Source organism: Pogona vitticeps, chromosome 4, assembly GCF_051106095.1.
Source record: "Pogona vitticeps strain Pit_001003342236 chromosome 4, PviZW2.1, whole genome shotgun sequence".
In the NCBI taxonomy this organism is placed as follows: domain Eukaryota; kingdom Metazoa; phylum Chordata; class Lepidosauria; order Squamata; family Agamidae; genus Pogona; species Pogona vitticeps.
The window spans coordinates 57,771,564-57,787,367 of record NC_135786.1 but is presented as its reverse complement, the minus strand read 5'-3'; the positions used below and the strand labels follow the sequence as shown (position 1 = coordinate 57,787,367).

The following is a 15,804-nucleotide window of genomic DNA, read 5'->3' as shown; positions in this document are numbered from 1 at the left end:
CGGACCCCCCCTCTCTCTATGTGTGTGTGTGTGTGTGTGTATGCGCCCCCTCCTCCCCCCCACTAGGCGGTCGCCAGTGCTCCCTCCCTTCTCCGCTTCTTCATCCTGCTGCTGCTGCTGGTGGTGGTAGTGAAGAAGAAGCTGGAGGGGGTCGTGGCTGGGTGACAAGGGCTCGCGCGCCCCTCCTCCTCCTCAGAGCCCCAGCCGGGCTAAGGAAACTCCTGGGTGGCTCCCTCAGGCTCTTGCTCCACTTGGTGGAAAATCTGATGAGGCCCAGCCTCATCCAGACTCTGCCTCCAGCGGCCCCAGGTAAATTGAGTTTGAGACCCCTGTTCTATACACCACAATTTAAACATAGTAATAATAATGTAGCTCAAGATGGAAAAATGATCAAATAAAAAAATAAAAAATAAAGACAGAAAATTAAAATAAAAGAGTAAAGCTCAAGCAGTGACAAAGGGGAAGGCCTGCCTAAAGAGCCAGGTCTTTAGCTCTTGAAAACACCCAGTGAGGGAGCCTGGCGAATCACAGACAGAAGACTATTCATAAGAAGACAATCTCACTGGAAAAGGCAGCAATGCAGTTAAAAGTGCAAAGCAGTAGGAAAAGAGGAAGACTGCACATGAGATGGATTGACACAATAAAGAAACCCACAGTGCTTTGTTTGTAAGACCTTTTGTTTGGTGTTGCAGTCAAAGTAGAACCAGGAGCAGAAAGACTGGGATTCAGATTTTGGGAATAAACTGTGGTACTCTTGCCTGCTTTGGGGATGAGAAATAGAGAAACGCAATTGCTACACACTTTAGATTTCTGCTGTTCTCAGCAAACTGCAGAGCTAAATGCAGTGGAGATTAACAGTTTTGAGTCACACACACTCTCCCCCCCCACACACATACACACAGAGACTCCATTTTGTACATACAGTGGGGTCTTGACTTGCGAATGGCTTGACTTGCGTACTTTTTGAGTTACGTACTTCTCCGTCCGCAAAAATCCATTTTGACTTGCGAACAGAGAATTGACATACGAACCAAAAAGTGGGGGGGAAAAGGGGCGGGAGAGGCGGGGAAACTGCTGTCGTTGGTCCATTGGCCAGGGCAGTGCCTGCTGCTCCTGTGGCTGCGGCTGTTCCTGCCTGTGATCTGGCTGGTGGTGCCGCTGCGTTTGCAGGCGGCTGCCTCCAGGCAGGCAACTCGGAGCCCGGGCAGGGAAGCTGGTGCACGCCGCCGCGCATGGTCCTCCTCCACTTCTCCCGCCGTCGCCAACATGCCGACCATCAGGCGGGAGCGGCCGGATTGGGAGGAGCTGGGGTGGAGGGAGGGCGTGGAGGAACAGCAACAGCTCCCTCCCCCGCCTCTGGCTGATCGGCCCGTCCCCTGCCCTGAGCTCTGTGGAGCTCAGGGAAAAAAAGCTGTGAAGATCGGAGTGGAGGGAGGGCGTGGAGAAGCAGCAACAGCTCCCTCCCCCGCCTCTGGCTGATCTGCCCGTCCCCTGCCCTGAGCTCTGTGGAGCTCGGGGGAAAAGCCGGGAAGATCAGGGCGGAGGGAGGGCGTGGAGGAGCAGCAACAGCTCCCTCCCCCGCCTCTGGCTGATCGGCCCGTCCCCTGCCCTGAGCTCCGTGGAGCTTGGGGGAAAAAGCTGTGAAGATCGGAGTAGAGGGAGGGCGTGGACGAGCACCAACAGCAACGGCTGCCAAAGGCAACCTCTCCCTGGATTGCTCGGCTGCTTTTTTGCTGCCTGGTGCGCGCGCGCGCGCCCACCTGCTCGGAGGATTCCCCTTGGCAGCCGCCGCCATCCCTGTGGTGACCCTGCACCCGCCGGCCTACGAGCAGCTCTTCGCTGCCGCCGCCGCCGCCACTGCCCATCACCACCACCCGCACCCGCGCGCCTACCTGGACTTACGCACCCCAAACCCCCCACTCCCACCCGCACCCTCTCCCGGAGGACGCCCAACGAGTTCCAGTTCATCAGCGGCCGGGAGACTGCCAAGGGCTGGAAGAGGAGCATTCGGCATGGAGGCGGCGGGGATGCAGATACGTATCAAATGGTTTTCAATGCATTCCTATGGGAATGCAGATTTTGACCTGCGAACTTTTTGACTTGCGAACCGCCTTCCAATACGGATTAAGTTCGCAAGTCAAGACCCCACTGTACATTTAAACAAGTTTGATGAAGTTGCGCGTTCCTTCCCTCAATTGGAGCTTTCCCTCCTTGAATCAGTTCTTTTTTTCAGTTTTGAGTCACATAATCTCTCTCTCTCTCTCTCTCTCACACACACACACACCCCTCGCTCGCTCCATTTTGTACATACATTTAAACATGCTTGATGAAGTCACACGTTCCTTCCCTCCTTAACCTGGACCCTTTCCCTCCTGCTTGCAGTCACCTCTGGGTGGAAGTAGTCATTCACAAGCCCCGGATTGATTGCCGGGGGTCAGCTGTAACCTATCAAGCAGGCTTATCTCCAATCTTTTAAAGAAGAAGTGCTGGAACCAAGGAAAATAGCAGGAAGAGGTGGCTGACGATGGTGCAGTTTGTAATTTGGCTGGGGGTGGGTAGTGGGGGGCTGGTGCTCTGCTTGCGTACCAAAGGAGATGTCTCCACGTGCCATAGGCTGCATGCATGCCATAGATTCGCCATCACTGGACCAGAGTATACAGTGATGCCTCGCATTACGACATTAAATCGTTCCAGCGAAATCGCTGTAGAACAAAAACATCGTAAAGCGAAATTAAAAAGCCTATAGAAACGCATTAAAACCCATTTAATGCATTCCAATGGGCTGGAAACTCACCATCCAGCGAAGGTCCTCCATAGGGCGGCCATTTTCAGTGCCTGTGCAGCGAGGAATCCATCCCAGAAAACAGTGGGGGGGCATTTTGTTTACCCGGTGGCCATTTTGAAACCGCCGATCAGCTGCTAGAAAATCATCATTTTGCAAATAATAGGTTCCCGAAGCAGGGAACTGACCATCGCAAAGTGAAATTCCCCCGTAGGAAACATCGTAAAGCGATCACAAAAAGGTCATCATAATGGGGGAATTCTGTGGCCATCAGAGTCATACATTTTGGTTTGTTCTTTGCCGATAAAAAAGAGCCCCTGCCATGATTTTTGAGGGACACACACATGTTGATTTTTGTGTGTGCACACTAGCCCGTGCATGCATAGATTTTCCAAAGAATTATGATGGGAGCTATTCATTTGCCAGCAAGGAATGGGTTGGAAGGTATGATATTGGTTACATTATGCAACAGGATCTCAGCCTCTGCATCACATAGTTTGTGCTCCAGTCATTATATGATAGACTGTCTAATACTCAAGTTACAGCTGCTTCATGAGTAAATTTGGTTATCTGTGGAGAGTAGATAGAAGATTTAATCTTCCTAAGCTGCAGTAATTTTTCAGTAAGTGGGTAAGCCTCAGTTCTGTGCTTCAGGAACATTTGACCAGTTTTATAAAGTGAAATAATAACTATTAAACTTTCACTTAATAGACATTGTTCTTGTGTATCATCTGAATATTTTGGAAATATGGAGGACTCCAGATGCACCAGCAAAATAATAAGCTGAAAGAATGGTGCTAAGGATTTAAAGTGATTAGAGTAGCCCATGTAAGGATTCCAAGGTGTGGTGTTTAGCCCTGCTCAGGCTTCTGATTTGGCAACAATATAGCAATAGGGGAGAATTAACACAATGAGCATAAATAAACAAAATTTGCCTTTTTGCCACATCTTGTAGGTAGAAGGTGCGCAACTTGCTTTGCCTTTGAGAAATGTACAATTATGGTGCAAAAATAACAGAAGTGATCAGTTAGAACTGGCAGTATTAGCAAATACTTGCATGTTTCCAAAGCTTACAGAGATTAGGTTGAAGAAACACATGCAAAGCTGTGAGTCCAGTTCCCAGGTTACAACTGCCCATAATTGATGCAACTTCCTCTGTTCATATACGAGAGACAAAATTGGGTTTTGTATATCTCCTGGATGTTGCTTGAATGCTGAAAAGCTATAGGAATATTTTCCAGTTCTCCAAAGTCAGTAAGAATCCAGCAGTAATTTGAGTAAAAGGATAAAATACACATGGCGGTATAGTAAGTTGCAAATGCATTTAGGAGTTTAGGAAAGAGATGAGCGAAGGGAAAGGGTTGTTTTCTAACATGTGCACAAGACAGGTATCTTAACTATATTTCTATTTGCCTTTACAGCGTGTCTTCAATGACCTCAGTGGCTCAGTATCCCTTTCTTGGATTGGTGACAGCACTGGGGTAAGCAATAGTTTTTTTAATAGTCAGAAAGAATAAAAGAACAATGTGTGACATTATAATTCCATCCAGTGGTTGACTCAGTATTTTCATCCTGGATGCTTTTTCTTTCATCTTCCCGTATAGGAGAAGGTAGGGTTATTCCTGTTGGATGGCTCACGAGGAGTGTGTCTCTTTAGACCTATGTGCTACAAGCCTTTCAGGTTCTTTTTTTGCTTATTGCCATCCTACTTATGTCTAGAGAAAATGGTCAGAGATTGTGTAAGCTTTGTGGATACCTGGTGACTCATTTTACTTTGGTAAGAGGCATCTAGTTGCCCATCTAAACTTGAGGTAAGAATTGCCTCAGTGGTGAGGCCTTGTGGGGAAAAAGAAATATTCCCCACCTCTTTCTTCATATCCTGCACAGAGATGTTACTTGCTCCCTGGAGCGGGGTGGGGTGGGGGAAGACCTCTGAAGGTTTTTAAGCAACAGCCAACGTTTTTTTCAGTAGGAAAAGACATACTGAAGAATTGCTAGGAAGTTGTAATAAAGATACTCTCTGAAATGACATCAGAAGTGAAATGTTGGTTTAATTCATACATATTAGAACAATTTGTATGAATGAAAATATCAGTATTGCAATATAGGCATTTTTCTTGTGAAACCAAAGAGCGTAAAACTGCTTAAGTTGTTTTAAACATATGTCTTGCAGTAGATTTTCAGATAAAGTACAGTACATATTTATGCCCACCTTTAAATAGTGATTAATGTGAAGTATTCATATTCATTATTTTAAAATCAAGAATGAAGGCCCTCTGGCCCACAGTCTAAATTCAGCCCTCCAAGCTCAGCTGTCAGACCCCCCCTCCCTCTCAGCTCCATCCGTCTCACTGACAGTCATGTTCTGAAGCTAGGCCAGGACTCAGCTGCAGCTTAGAAGAAATCTCAGGCCAGGAAGGGGAAGAGAGAAATGAAGTTGGCTCAGGACTCAGCTGTGACCTGGATAAAAAAGCCCATGAAATTGTCATTTCTGAAATGATCTCATTTCTTGTTCTACTTCCCCATTGGGGAATTAACCCACTGAATGCCTTTTCCAGGTGGAGAAACTCAAAATGAGATAGGACTCAGTTAGGCTGGGGTTCAGGAAGCTAAAACCTCACTCTTCAGAGTGGTTCCAAGTGACAATTGAGAACCCAATACCAGTTGAAGTCCTCACCTCATCTTAAATGGACACCATCTATATTACCAACTGGTAGATTTCTGTCCTTTGATAAAATTCAGTCTAGTTTAACTCTCTGTAGTCCTTGAACTTTAGCTTGGTAACTAGATTTTGAAGTATATGGTTAATGGACCACACACTGGCAGGCTGGCCACATCTGTCACTAGAAGTGAAGAGGCTGCATATGGTAGGGAAGCGTACATTAGCTCTGCTGTCACCAAGCGGCAGTAGAATTCCATGATGCTTGAAATGGGAGACATAAATGTCCAATAGGGAAGTTACAGCCCCTTTCTGCTGCCCTTACCCTTTCCTACCCCTTTATTTAAATGAGTGACATTGTCGATAATGCTTGAGACTCACTGGAAACATCGGGGGGAATATTTCATCAGTGGACTTTCTTGTTAGCAATTCCTAACACCAGTTATAGTTTTAGATCAGGTAACCGTGTTAGTCTGTGCTAGCATATCAGACAAAAAAAAAAGACAAAAATGTTGTGGCACCTTAGAGACTTTCGTAGACAAGTCCACTTCAGATATAAGAGTGAGACTACATGGCAAATATTTACCATATTTTTACCAGATTTAGATATTTTTATCTAAAATCTTTAGACTAAAAATTGAGGTTCATCTTATACACGGAAGTAAGGGGAAAAGGAATCAAAGTGCTTCAGGATCGCAGCCCTTTGATCCTGCAGCCGTTTCATGGCTGCTTTACCACGGGGTTTAGGAAGTGGAGGGGTAAAGCAGTGATCAAAGGGCTGCAGGATCGCAGCCTTTTGATCCTGCAGCACTTTCATGGCTGCTTTACCCCTCCACTTCCTAAGCCCTTTGATCCTGCAGCCCTTTCATGGCTGCTTTACCCCTCCACTTCCTAAGCCCTGCAGAGTTTATGAAGTGGTTGGGAAAGTAGCCATGAAAGGGATGCAGGATCAAAGGCCTGCGATCCTGCAATGTTTTCATCACTGCTTTTCCCTTCTACTTCCACAGCCCTTTGATCTTGCTTTCACGGGGCTTAGGAAGTGGGGGGGGGGGCAAAGCAGCAATCAAATTTTCTTATTTGGGGTTGGAAAAGTGGGGGTCGTCTTATACATGGAAAAATGCGGTATACGTTTATACATGGGACTATTGCCAAAAGAGACAGTATTTTCTGGGCACAAATTGTTGATAGTGGAGAAACCAGTTGGTTTCTGATCCTTGGTGTTCAGCCAAACACATTTAACTAAAAGATTCCTAATTTGTTAAGTATACTACATAATTGTCACAATCGCTGGAATTCTATTCATCTAGGTACAATGTAATGTTGCACCTGTGTAAATGTGCTGGGCATTGCACCCTGGCAACAATTGTGCAGTTCAATTGCACATTCAGTTATGTTGTTCCCACAGTGATAAATTGTGCAATGCAGCTGCAGAAATGCTTTGTGAAGAGTACTTCCGTCTTGGTGTTTTGGACTTACTGTGAAGTTAGCAAATGGATTTCAGCCAATATTTTCATAGGAGGCCCTAATCTGTGTGCATTCTATAAGACAAGTGCATTGATCTGCAAAAAAGACAGGGCTTGTATGTGGTGACACCCTTACTTGGAAACGCTCTCCTCCAGGAGGTTCCTCTGACACTAACATGACTTACATTTTTATTTATTATCATTTATTTATTTAAAATATTTTTGTCTCACCTTTTTCTTTGACAATTACCCAAGGTAGCTTACATCATTAAAAAAATTAAAAGCTAAAAACAGCTAAAGTATAAACATATTTAAAAATAATTTAAGAAGTATTATATTAAAAACAATAAAATCAATACTAAAACATATTTTAAAAAAGCAAAGCTCAACAGTCCATTTAAAAACCTCTCTCAGACCACCAGTCATTGAAGGAAAGCCTGCCTAAAGAGAAACAGAGTACAGCAAAGATGGGGCCACTTTTGGATTCCAGATCAAAACTATTGTTATTTGCAAAAGCATATTAAAATAACAGTTATAGTGTTAAATGTGCATTTATGTTTTTTAATGCTGGATGATAATGTTAATGATCTCAGTTTTATTGTTTAGATGTTGCCATTGTATTTCTTTATGTTCATCACTTTTAAATCTTCTCTGGAATCAATGTGCAGTACATATGTAGTATTTTAAAATCAATAAAAATATAAAATCTCAGCTATATATTTGATAAGCAGAGTCAACAAACCCCAAATGGTATTAAGACTGAGGTTTATGGTTGGAGCCCTTGTGGTTGGAGCCTTGATTCTTTATGTCATATGATGTTATCTGATTACAAACTTTATTTGCTAATTTCCTGCTATATTGACTGGCAAGTAAAACTTTGTATCATTTCCAAAATTGGAAGGGGGCGCATACTGAAGCTTTTGACATTTATGTCTTCAGGATGCAGAGTTCAAAAATCAGCTAAATTGCAAGTTACTGATCTTCTCTGCTAGTGAAATGGCATCCTTTTACTTTCATACAAGTATGCAGCTGTTTACAGTAAATGTGTCCGTTGTCCTAGTTTTGATGTAAGCACCTTCTGGTAGCTTAATTTCCTTTTTCAATTGGAGTGTTACTGTCCCTGCTTCTTAGCTAGTAATTAAGAGAAGCATGGTAAGAGCAGAATCAGATACATTCATATTATAATAATTACAGTATGTATCTTAATTTCTCAAATTTTATGTACAAAGTGGCTTTGGGGAGACTAAGGGCCAAATTAATGGGTTATATTTGATACTAATCTGTAGAACCCTGTTTCTAGGCATAGATTACCTATTAACTAAGAGACTTGTGCCAGGTGAGTTACACTTACCATGGATTAGGTGTGTTATCTTGTCCGTAGGAGGCAGGGAACATGTTGACACTACAGGATAGGATGTTTAAAGCATTAGGTGATTGTTAGTAAGTAGAAGGCTTTTCCAAAGGTTATCAAATAGAGTAAGAAAATTGTAAAGTTAGATGAACAGTTTTTGGAATAAAAAACGAAATGACGTCCAGTTAGTGTCTTGCGTACTCAGTTGGCCTTATGAAAGTTTGTATCATATGTATATGTTTTTAAAAGTGTGAGAAATAATCTACCATCACAAAAAACAACTGCAAGAAAGTAAATATGAGTTGTTTCTGCCATGTAGCTCTAAACATAATGTGAATTGATCTCTACAGAAACCGAGTACTGTAGTTGCTTGGCCCTAAGACAGTGTCATATGTATGCTCTTCTTTCAACACTGTTGGAATTAACTAACTAACTAACTAACTAACTAACTAACTAACTAACTAACTAACTAACTAACTAACTAACTAACTAACTTACTTACTTACTTACTTACTTACTTACTTACTTACTTACTTACTTACTTACTTACTTACTTACTTACTTACTTACTTACTTACTTACTTACTTACCTCCATCAGAAAAAAATAAATACAAACAAAAACAAAAACACACAACCAAGACTATTTGAGCTAACTGGCTTTTCTCCCTCTGTCCAGGTCATTCTTGTGTTGACCACATTTCAAGTACCACTGCTGATTGTGACTGTTGGGCAGTCTAAACTCTACCGAAGGTAAGAACAATATTTTTGTGCATATTTATGAATATCAGGCACATTGTAGTTTTTATTTGAGGCCAAGAATTTGCCACTGATCCCCAGTGCACGTCATGCAAATCGTGATTGCCTATTTATAAGTTTTTAAGAGCCAATTAAAAACTTGGCTCTTCAGGCAGACCTTCCCTCCTGTCAATACCTGACTTTATTCTTATTATAATTTTCTTATTATAATTTTCTGAAATTATAATTATAATTTTCTGTTTTCCCATCTTGAGCATTACTAACATTATTGTTTTGAATTGTTTTAATTGTTCTAGTTTATAATGTTTAATGGAACCCGCCATGAGTAGACTTTGTCTAGTAGGGTGGGATAGAAATCTAATAAATAAATAAAATAAACATTTATTGGCATGGGTTTGCCTCTCAGAAAAGTCAGAGATAAACACTGGCTGGTATGATTCCTGAGGACTAGAGTGTATGTTTGAAATCCGTGAAGAACCCAGTTCATTGACCTAGAGAGTGCTACAAGGTGTGCAGAAAATCCACTGTGTGGTGCAGCTAAGCAAAGGCGCACAGGTTTAAACAGTAGGTTATAAAGCAGGTGATCTATTTTGTGCTTGAAGCAGCTTTCCTATTGGTTCATTCACATTTATTCCTATCTTCTGAACAATGGGTTTACTATGCTTTTGCATGTCTACATATGACCAGTGTAAATACACAGGTGAACACATTGACTCAGAATTGTTTATCACAGATTTGTGGAATGTGTGGTTTTCCAGTTATTATTGGACTTCCCATTATTACTCATCGTTGGCTGTGCTTGTTAAGGTTGATGGGAGGCAGCTACATATATTTCCTTTACCATCTAGTTCACCGTAATGGATGACCATATGTAAACCAACACTACTTTAACATGTTGGAAATCCTGCAGAAACAATCCTTACTGGCTGCCTCTACAGATAGGCCTGTGAACACTTAAAGACCTTATTTACCTCCTTGTTGTTGTTTAGTCGTTAAGTCATGTCCAACTCTTTGTGACCTCATGGACTAGAGCACGCCAGGCACTCCTGTCTTTCACTGCCTCCCAGAGTTTGGTCAAAGTCACGTTGGTACTTTGATGACACCGTCCAACCATCTTGTCCTCTGTCATCCCCTTCCCCTCTTGCCTTCATACTTTCCCAACATCAGGGTCTTTTCCAGGGAGTCTTCTCATGAGGTGGCCAAAGTATTGGGCCCTCAGCTTCAGGATCTGTCCTTCCAGTGAGCACTCAGGGTTGATTTCCTTCAAATTGGATAGGTTTGTTCTCTTTGCAGTCCAGGGGGACTCTCAAGAGTCTCCTCCAGCACCACAATTCAAAAGCATCAATTCTTTGACCATCAACCTTCTTTATGGTCCACCTCTCATTTCCATACATCACTACTGAAAAAACCTTTGTTGGCAAGCTGATGTCTCTGCTTTTTAAGATGCTGTCTAGGTTTGTCATCACTTTCCTCCCAAGAAGCAGGCATCTTTTAATTTTGTGGCTGCTGTAACCATCTGCAGTGATCTTGGAGTCCAAGAAAATAAAATCTGTCACTACCTCCATATCTTCCCTTTCAATTTGCCAGGAGGTGATGGGACCAGTGGCCATGATCTTAGGGTGTTTTTTTTTTTTTTTTTTTTTTTTTTTTTTTTTTTGATGTTGAGCTTCAGACCATTTTTTGCGCTCTCTTCTTTCACCCTCATGACGAGGTTCTCTAATTCCTCCTTACTTTCTGCCATTTACCTCCTACCTTTCTATATTCTTTCTCTGAGGACGGAGCTGTCAACATGGTTAAATATTCAACTTCATCGATTGCCAATCCTTTTAAGAAAAAAGCACTAAACAAAGGCTGAAACATTCCCATGTCTATTGCCTTGGTGGAACTAGTTATCAGCTTTTTTGCTTTCTTACATGGTAAAGAAAGTCGGTTGCATTGTTTAAGGTGTTAAATAGAGCTTTGGCTGGATATATGTGGACCTTTTGCCTCAATTAATAGGGACAGTTTATACATCACATTTGCCCTGTGGGCACTGCTTTACATGTAGAAACTTAAAATTATGAGGTTCTTCTTTGGTCTGTTCAGCTGGCTCTACTTTTATTTTTCAGACACCATGGAGTCAGTTCTGCCTTTCCTGGATGTTTAATAGCATATTATGCCTAATATGATTATCAGTTCCTCTTTAAGATCAAACACAGCTGGATTTTTGGTTGCCATCTTATTACTACATTTTGACACATTATTTCATTTATTCTTTAAGATGCTTATTATATTATCAATCTTGAGGCATATCTGAAAGATAAGGGTTACTGTTTAGATTTTAAATAATAGCCATTATATATGCTCATGTTCAACAGCTATTTCTGTGTGGTTTTTTCTCTCTATCACACCATATTTGAATATTTGTCCCTGTGTTTCTGAATATTTGTGCTCATCAGTATCACAATGAGGTACTCTGTACATGACTCCACACATGAATAAGCCACAACATAAGAAGTCTGTGAAGTAGTAGTAACATTGTCACTTTCAAATATTTAGATTTTTCCTGTCATTTATTTGGTATTTCCAGTTGCTTTTAAGAGACTTTCAAACACAAACTGCCAGTCCTGCGTAGCCTCCTGTTGAGATAAATTTCCCTTTAATATGTCTTTCTTTTTCCTTGCATCTTAGTGAAGACTATGGGAAAACGTTCACAGACATCACTGATCTCATTAACAACACTTTCATCAGAACAGAATTTGGAATGGCTATTGGTCCAGAGAATTCAGGAAAGGTAAGAAAAGCCTGCTAATATGTTTTGGGAGACTGCTTGCTAATCCCAGTCCTTTAAATAATGGATAGAAACTGCATAATCCTGCAAATGTTCTTCATCTGAAAATCCTTGTGCTCATCAGTGCTACAGGCCAGCAACATTGAGTTGAGGGGGAGGCACACATTCGTTTTTGTTATGTACCATCCAATTAGAACTGATTTACAGCAACCCTAAAAGGGCTTTCAATATAAGTGAGATATTTAAGGAGTAGTTTGACTAGTTCCACACCTCAAGTGAGTTCCCGTGCTTGAGTGGGATTCAAATCCAGGCCTCCTGAGTCCTAGTCTGTCATTCAATCCACTACACTACACTAGGTATCCCAACACATTGCCTAACTCTGCTTTATTTTTAAAGGTGGAACTTGACCTTTTAAAGAAGAATCTTGAACTGATGCATTTTAGTAACTTACTAGCTTAGTACCAAATGGTAGACATGAGAACTTGCTTGAGTTATTATTCGCCTGGAATGTCGGGTGGAGCTGAACTTTGTTCACAGCTCTGCACCTTACATCTGCTTGCCAAGTTATAGATAGCTGACACAGCATCACCTAAAAGCTCGTATTATATGTGTCACACAAATTTCTGTCATAAAATCCATGCTGTTCTCTACTTGTGTGACTGTTCTGTGTCCCACTGGACTGTATGGCTACCAGACACACATCCTATTTGATGCTTCAATTTTCCCACTTTTACAGAAAAACAATCACTTGCTTTGTCAAGGTCACCAGATTTTTTTACTCAGTCTCACAGTGTTCTGGGCGTGGTTGTTTGACAAAGCTTGGTTGTTAAGAGTAGGTCAATATCTTGGCAGAATGTGTGCCTTCCAACTATTGCTTTTTCTCCCCTTCTTTCTTCTGTAATGCAGTGCACTAAGTTTGTTTCTTTGGTCAACAGGACATGGCATGTGTCTTACCATTCATCACATTTGTATTTTACTGAGGGCTTTGCAGGGCTTCTGCTGCCTCTGATTGGTGCCAAAACCAGAAGTTTTTGTACCCATGCAAAATATATTTCATTCTGGGTCATCAAGGTTATCCTTGGGCTTTATGAGTATTGTTTTCTTACGGTACTGGGATGTGAACAGAATGATTATGTTCTTTTTAACATAATCTTAAAACTTTTTAAATAGAGGGCAGGTATGCACTCATATCATAGTGAAATGTTGTCTTTGCATTAATTTGCACTACAAATTTCCACGACAGAGAAGAGCAAGAAAAGGCAGGATATGGAATTAACTAAGAATCCTACCCAGTGAGTTTTTGGATTTATTTTGTTTCTGTTTTTGTGACCTTTTGGTTTGTGTTCTTCAAAACTTATAATATTTGAAATATGCAGTTATGCTTCTCATTATGTGCACACATGATGCTTCTCATTATTTCACACATGAAAAACTGGTAGTGTGTTACCTTGAGAAGGTAGTGCATGCTCCAACACTGGAGGCATTCAAGAGAAATTTAGACAACCACCTGGCAGATATCATTTGATATTCCTGCACTGATCTTGATGCCCTTATAGGCCCCTTCCAACTTCATTACTCTATGATTCTTTAATAACCTCTGTGTTGAAACTTGAGAAGCATTCCTTTTTTATATCTTTCTGTCCAGGTTATATTAACAGGGGATAGATCTGGACCAGAACATACAGGAAGAATATTCAAGTCATCAGATTTTGCTAAAAACTTCATAATGACAGATCTCCCTTTCCATCCTTTGACACAAATAACTTACCACCCTCAGAATTCTGATTTGTTGTTGGCCCTCAGTACTGAGGTAAGTACTACATGGTGTTGGATCAGGGTATAGAACTACATGTGTGCCCATTTATTCACTGCTGTGATAATTCAAGCCCTTCAATGCAGGTTCCAAAAAACATGGGGGGGGGGCTCATAACTAATCTCTTGTGATCATAATTAACATCTGCTTTCTCTTGTTCCCCCCCCCCCCCCATTTTGAATAGCCATTGTAAATTAATCTCTGTTTACCTTTTGTGTGGTGTTATACATTGTGGACATAGACTCTCATACTTCCCCATTGTTAAAAATTTGTATTGTGATTCTGAGATAAGCCTATTGCAGCCCTGAGAACAAAAGTATTTGGGAAGTGCCATCACACAAAACTCCAGTATACAGGAGTGCAAAAAGTAAGCTTTGTTTTGGGTAGAGACACAAAAGTGCAAGAACTTGCTGGAAGTCAGAATGCAGAGCAAGAGAAACATCATCCAAATTCTGGGAAATTTCCTACAAGATCAATATTCCACCCAGTTCTTAATGTGAAACAGTTGCTACTGCTACATGACCAGATGTCAGCCTGTTGCCATGAAAAAAAATGAAGAATCTTGTGGCACCTTAAAGACTGACAAGCTTTGTTAAGTATAAGCTACTTATGCTTTGCAGACCATTTTTTTAGGTGCATCCGATGAGATGGGCGTCAGTCTGGAAAAGCTTGTGTTCAGTAAAACATGTTAGTCTTTGAAGTGTCACAACATTGAAGTGTCGCAGGTTTATTGGTTGCAGTGTTTTTAAAAATTTGTAATGCTGCCCAGAGTAGACCTTTGGTCTAGATGGGCGCAGTAGAAGTCTAAGAAACAAACAAACCAAAACAATGTTTTGGCTTTTTATCTAAATATTATACAGTATATCACAGAAGTGAGTACACCCCCTCACAATTCATAAATATTTCAGTATATCTTTTCATGTGACAACAATGAACAAATGACACTTGGCTACAGTGTAAAGCAAAGCAAAAGCAAAGCTTGCTGCTTATATACCGCCCCATAGTGCTTCAAGCACTCTCGGCGGTTTACAAGTTAATTATGCAGGCTACACATTGCCCCCCCCCAGCAAGCTGGGTACTCATTTTACCAACCTCGGAAGGATAGAAGGCTGAGTCAACCTTGAGCCGGCTACCTGGGATTGAACCCCGTGTCGGGAGCACAATTTTGGCTGCAGCACAAACCACTGTGCCATGAAGCAGTGAATATACAGCTTGTATAACAGTGTAAATGTGCTGTCCCCTCAAAATAACGCAACACACAGCCATTAATGTCTAAACCAGTGGCAACAAAAGTGAGTACAGCCCTAAGTGACAATATCCAAATTGGGCACAGAGTGTCAATATTTTGTGTGGCCACCATTATTTTCCAGCACTGCTTTAACCCTCTTGGGCATAGAATTCACCAGAGCTTCCCAGGTTGCTACTGGAGTCCTCTTCCACTCCTCCATGATGACATCACAGAGCTGGTGGATGTTAGAGACCTTGCACACCTCCACCTTTTGTTTCAGGATCACTCCCAGATGCTCGATAGGGTTTAGAGACATGCTTTGCCAGTCCATCACCTTTACCCTCAGCTTCTTTAGCAAGGCAGTGGTCGTTTTGGAGGTGTGTTTGGGGTCATTATCATGTTGGAATACTGCCCTGTAGCCCAGTCTCCAAAGGGAGGGGATCATGCTCTGCTTCAGTATGTCACAGTCCGTGTTGGCATTCATGGTTCCCTCAATGAACTGTAGCTCTCTAGTGCTGGCAGCGCTCATGCAGCCCCAGACCATGACACTCCCACCACCGTGCTTGACTGTAGGCACAACACACTTGTCTTTGTACTCCTCATCTGGTTGCCACCACATGCGCTTGAGACCATCTCAACCAGGTAAGTTTATCTTGGTCTCACTGGACCACAGGACATGGTTCCAGAAATCCATGTCCTTACTCTGCTTGTCTGCAACATACCGTATGCAGGCTTTCTTGTGCATCATCTTTAGAAGAGGCTTCCTTCTGGGATGGCAGCCCTAGAGACCAATTTGATGGCGTGTGTGGCATATGGTCTGAACACTGACAGGCTGACCCCCCCACCCCTTCAACCTCTGCAGCAATGCTGGCAGCACTTAGTCTATTTCCCAAAGCCAGCCTCTGGATATGATGCTGATCACGGGCACTCAACCTCTTTGGTTGACCATGGCGAGGCCTGTTCTGAATGGAACCTGTCCTG

General features: G+C 42.1%; 1 protein-coding gene across 3 annotated transcripts in view; it reads left to right on the top strand.

Moving 5' to 3' along the window:
* SORT1 (sortilin 1) overlaps nucleotides 1–15,804 on the top strand; it is a 65,204-nt gene that overhangs the window by 24,859 nt on the left and 24,541 nt on the right. For all 3 annotated transcript variants that reach the window (XM_078392767.1, XM_020805280.3, XM_020805279.3), the window contains exons 2-5: nucleotides 4,204–4,263; nucleotides 8,933–9,006; nucleotides 11,683–11,785; nucleotides 13,428–13,592. In XM_078392767.1, coding sequence (XP_078248893.1) covers nucleotides 4,204–4,263; nucleotides 8,933–9,006; nucleotides 11,683–11,785; nucleotides 13,428–13,592 — 402 coding nt within the window. The remainder of the gene's footprint in view (nucleotides 1–4,203; nucleotides 4,264–8,932; nucleotides 9,007–11,682; nucleotides 11,786–13,427; nucleotides 13,593–15,804) is intronic.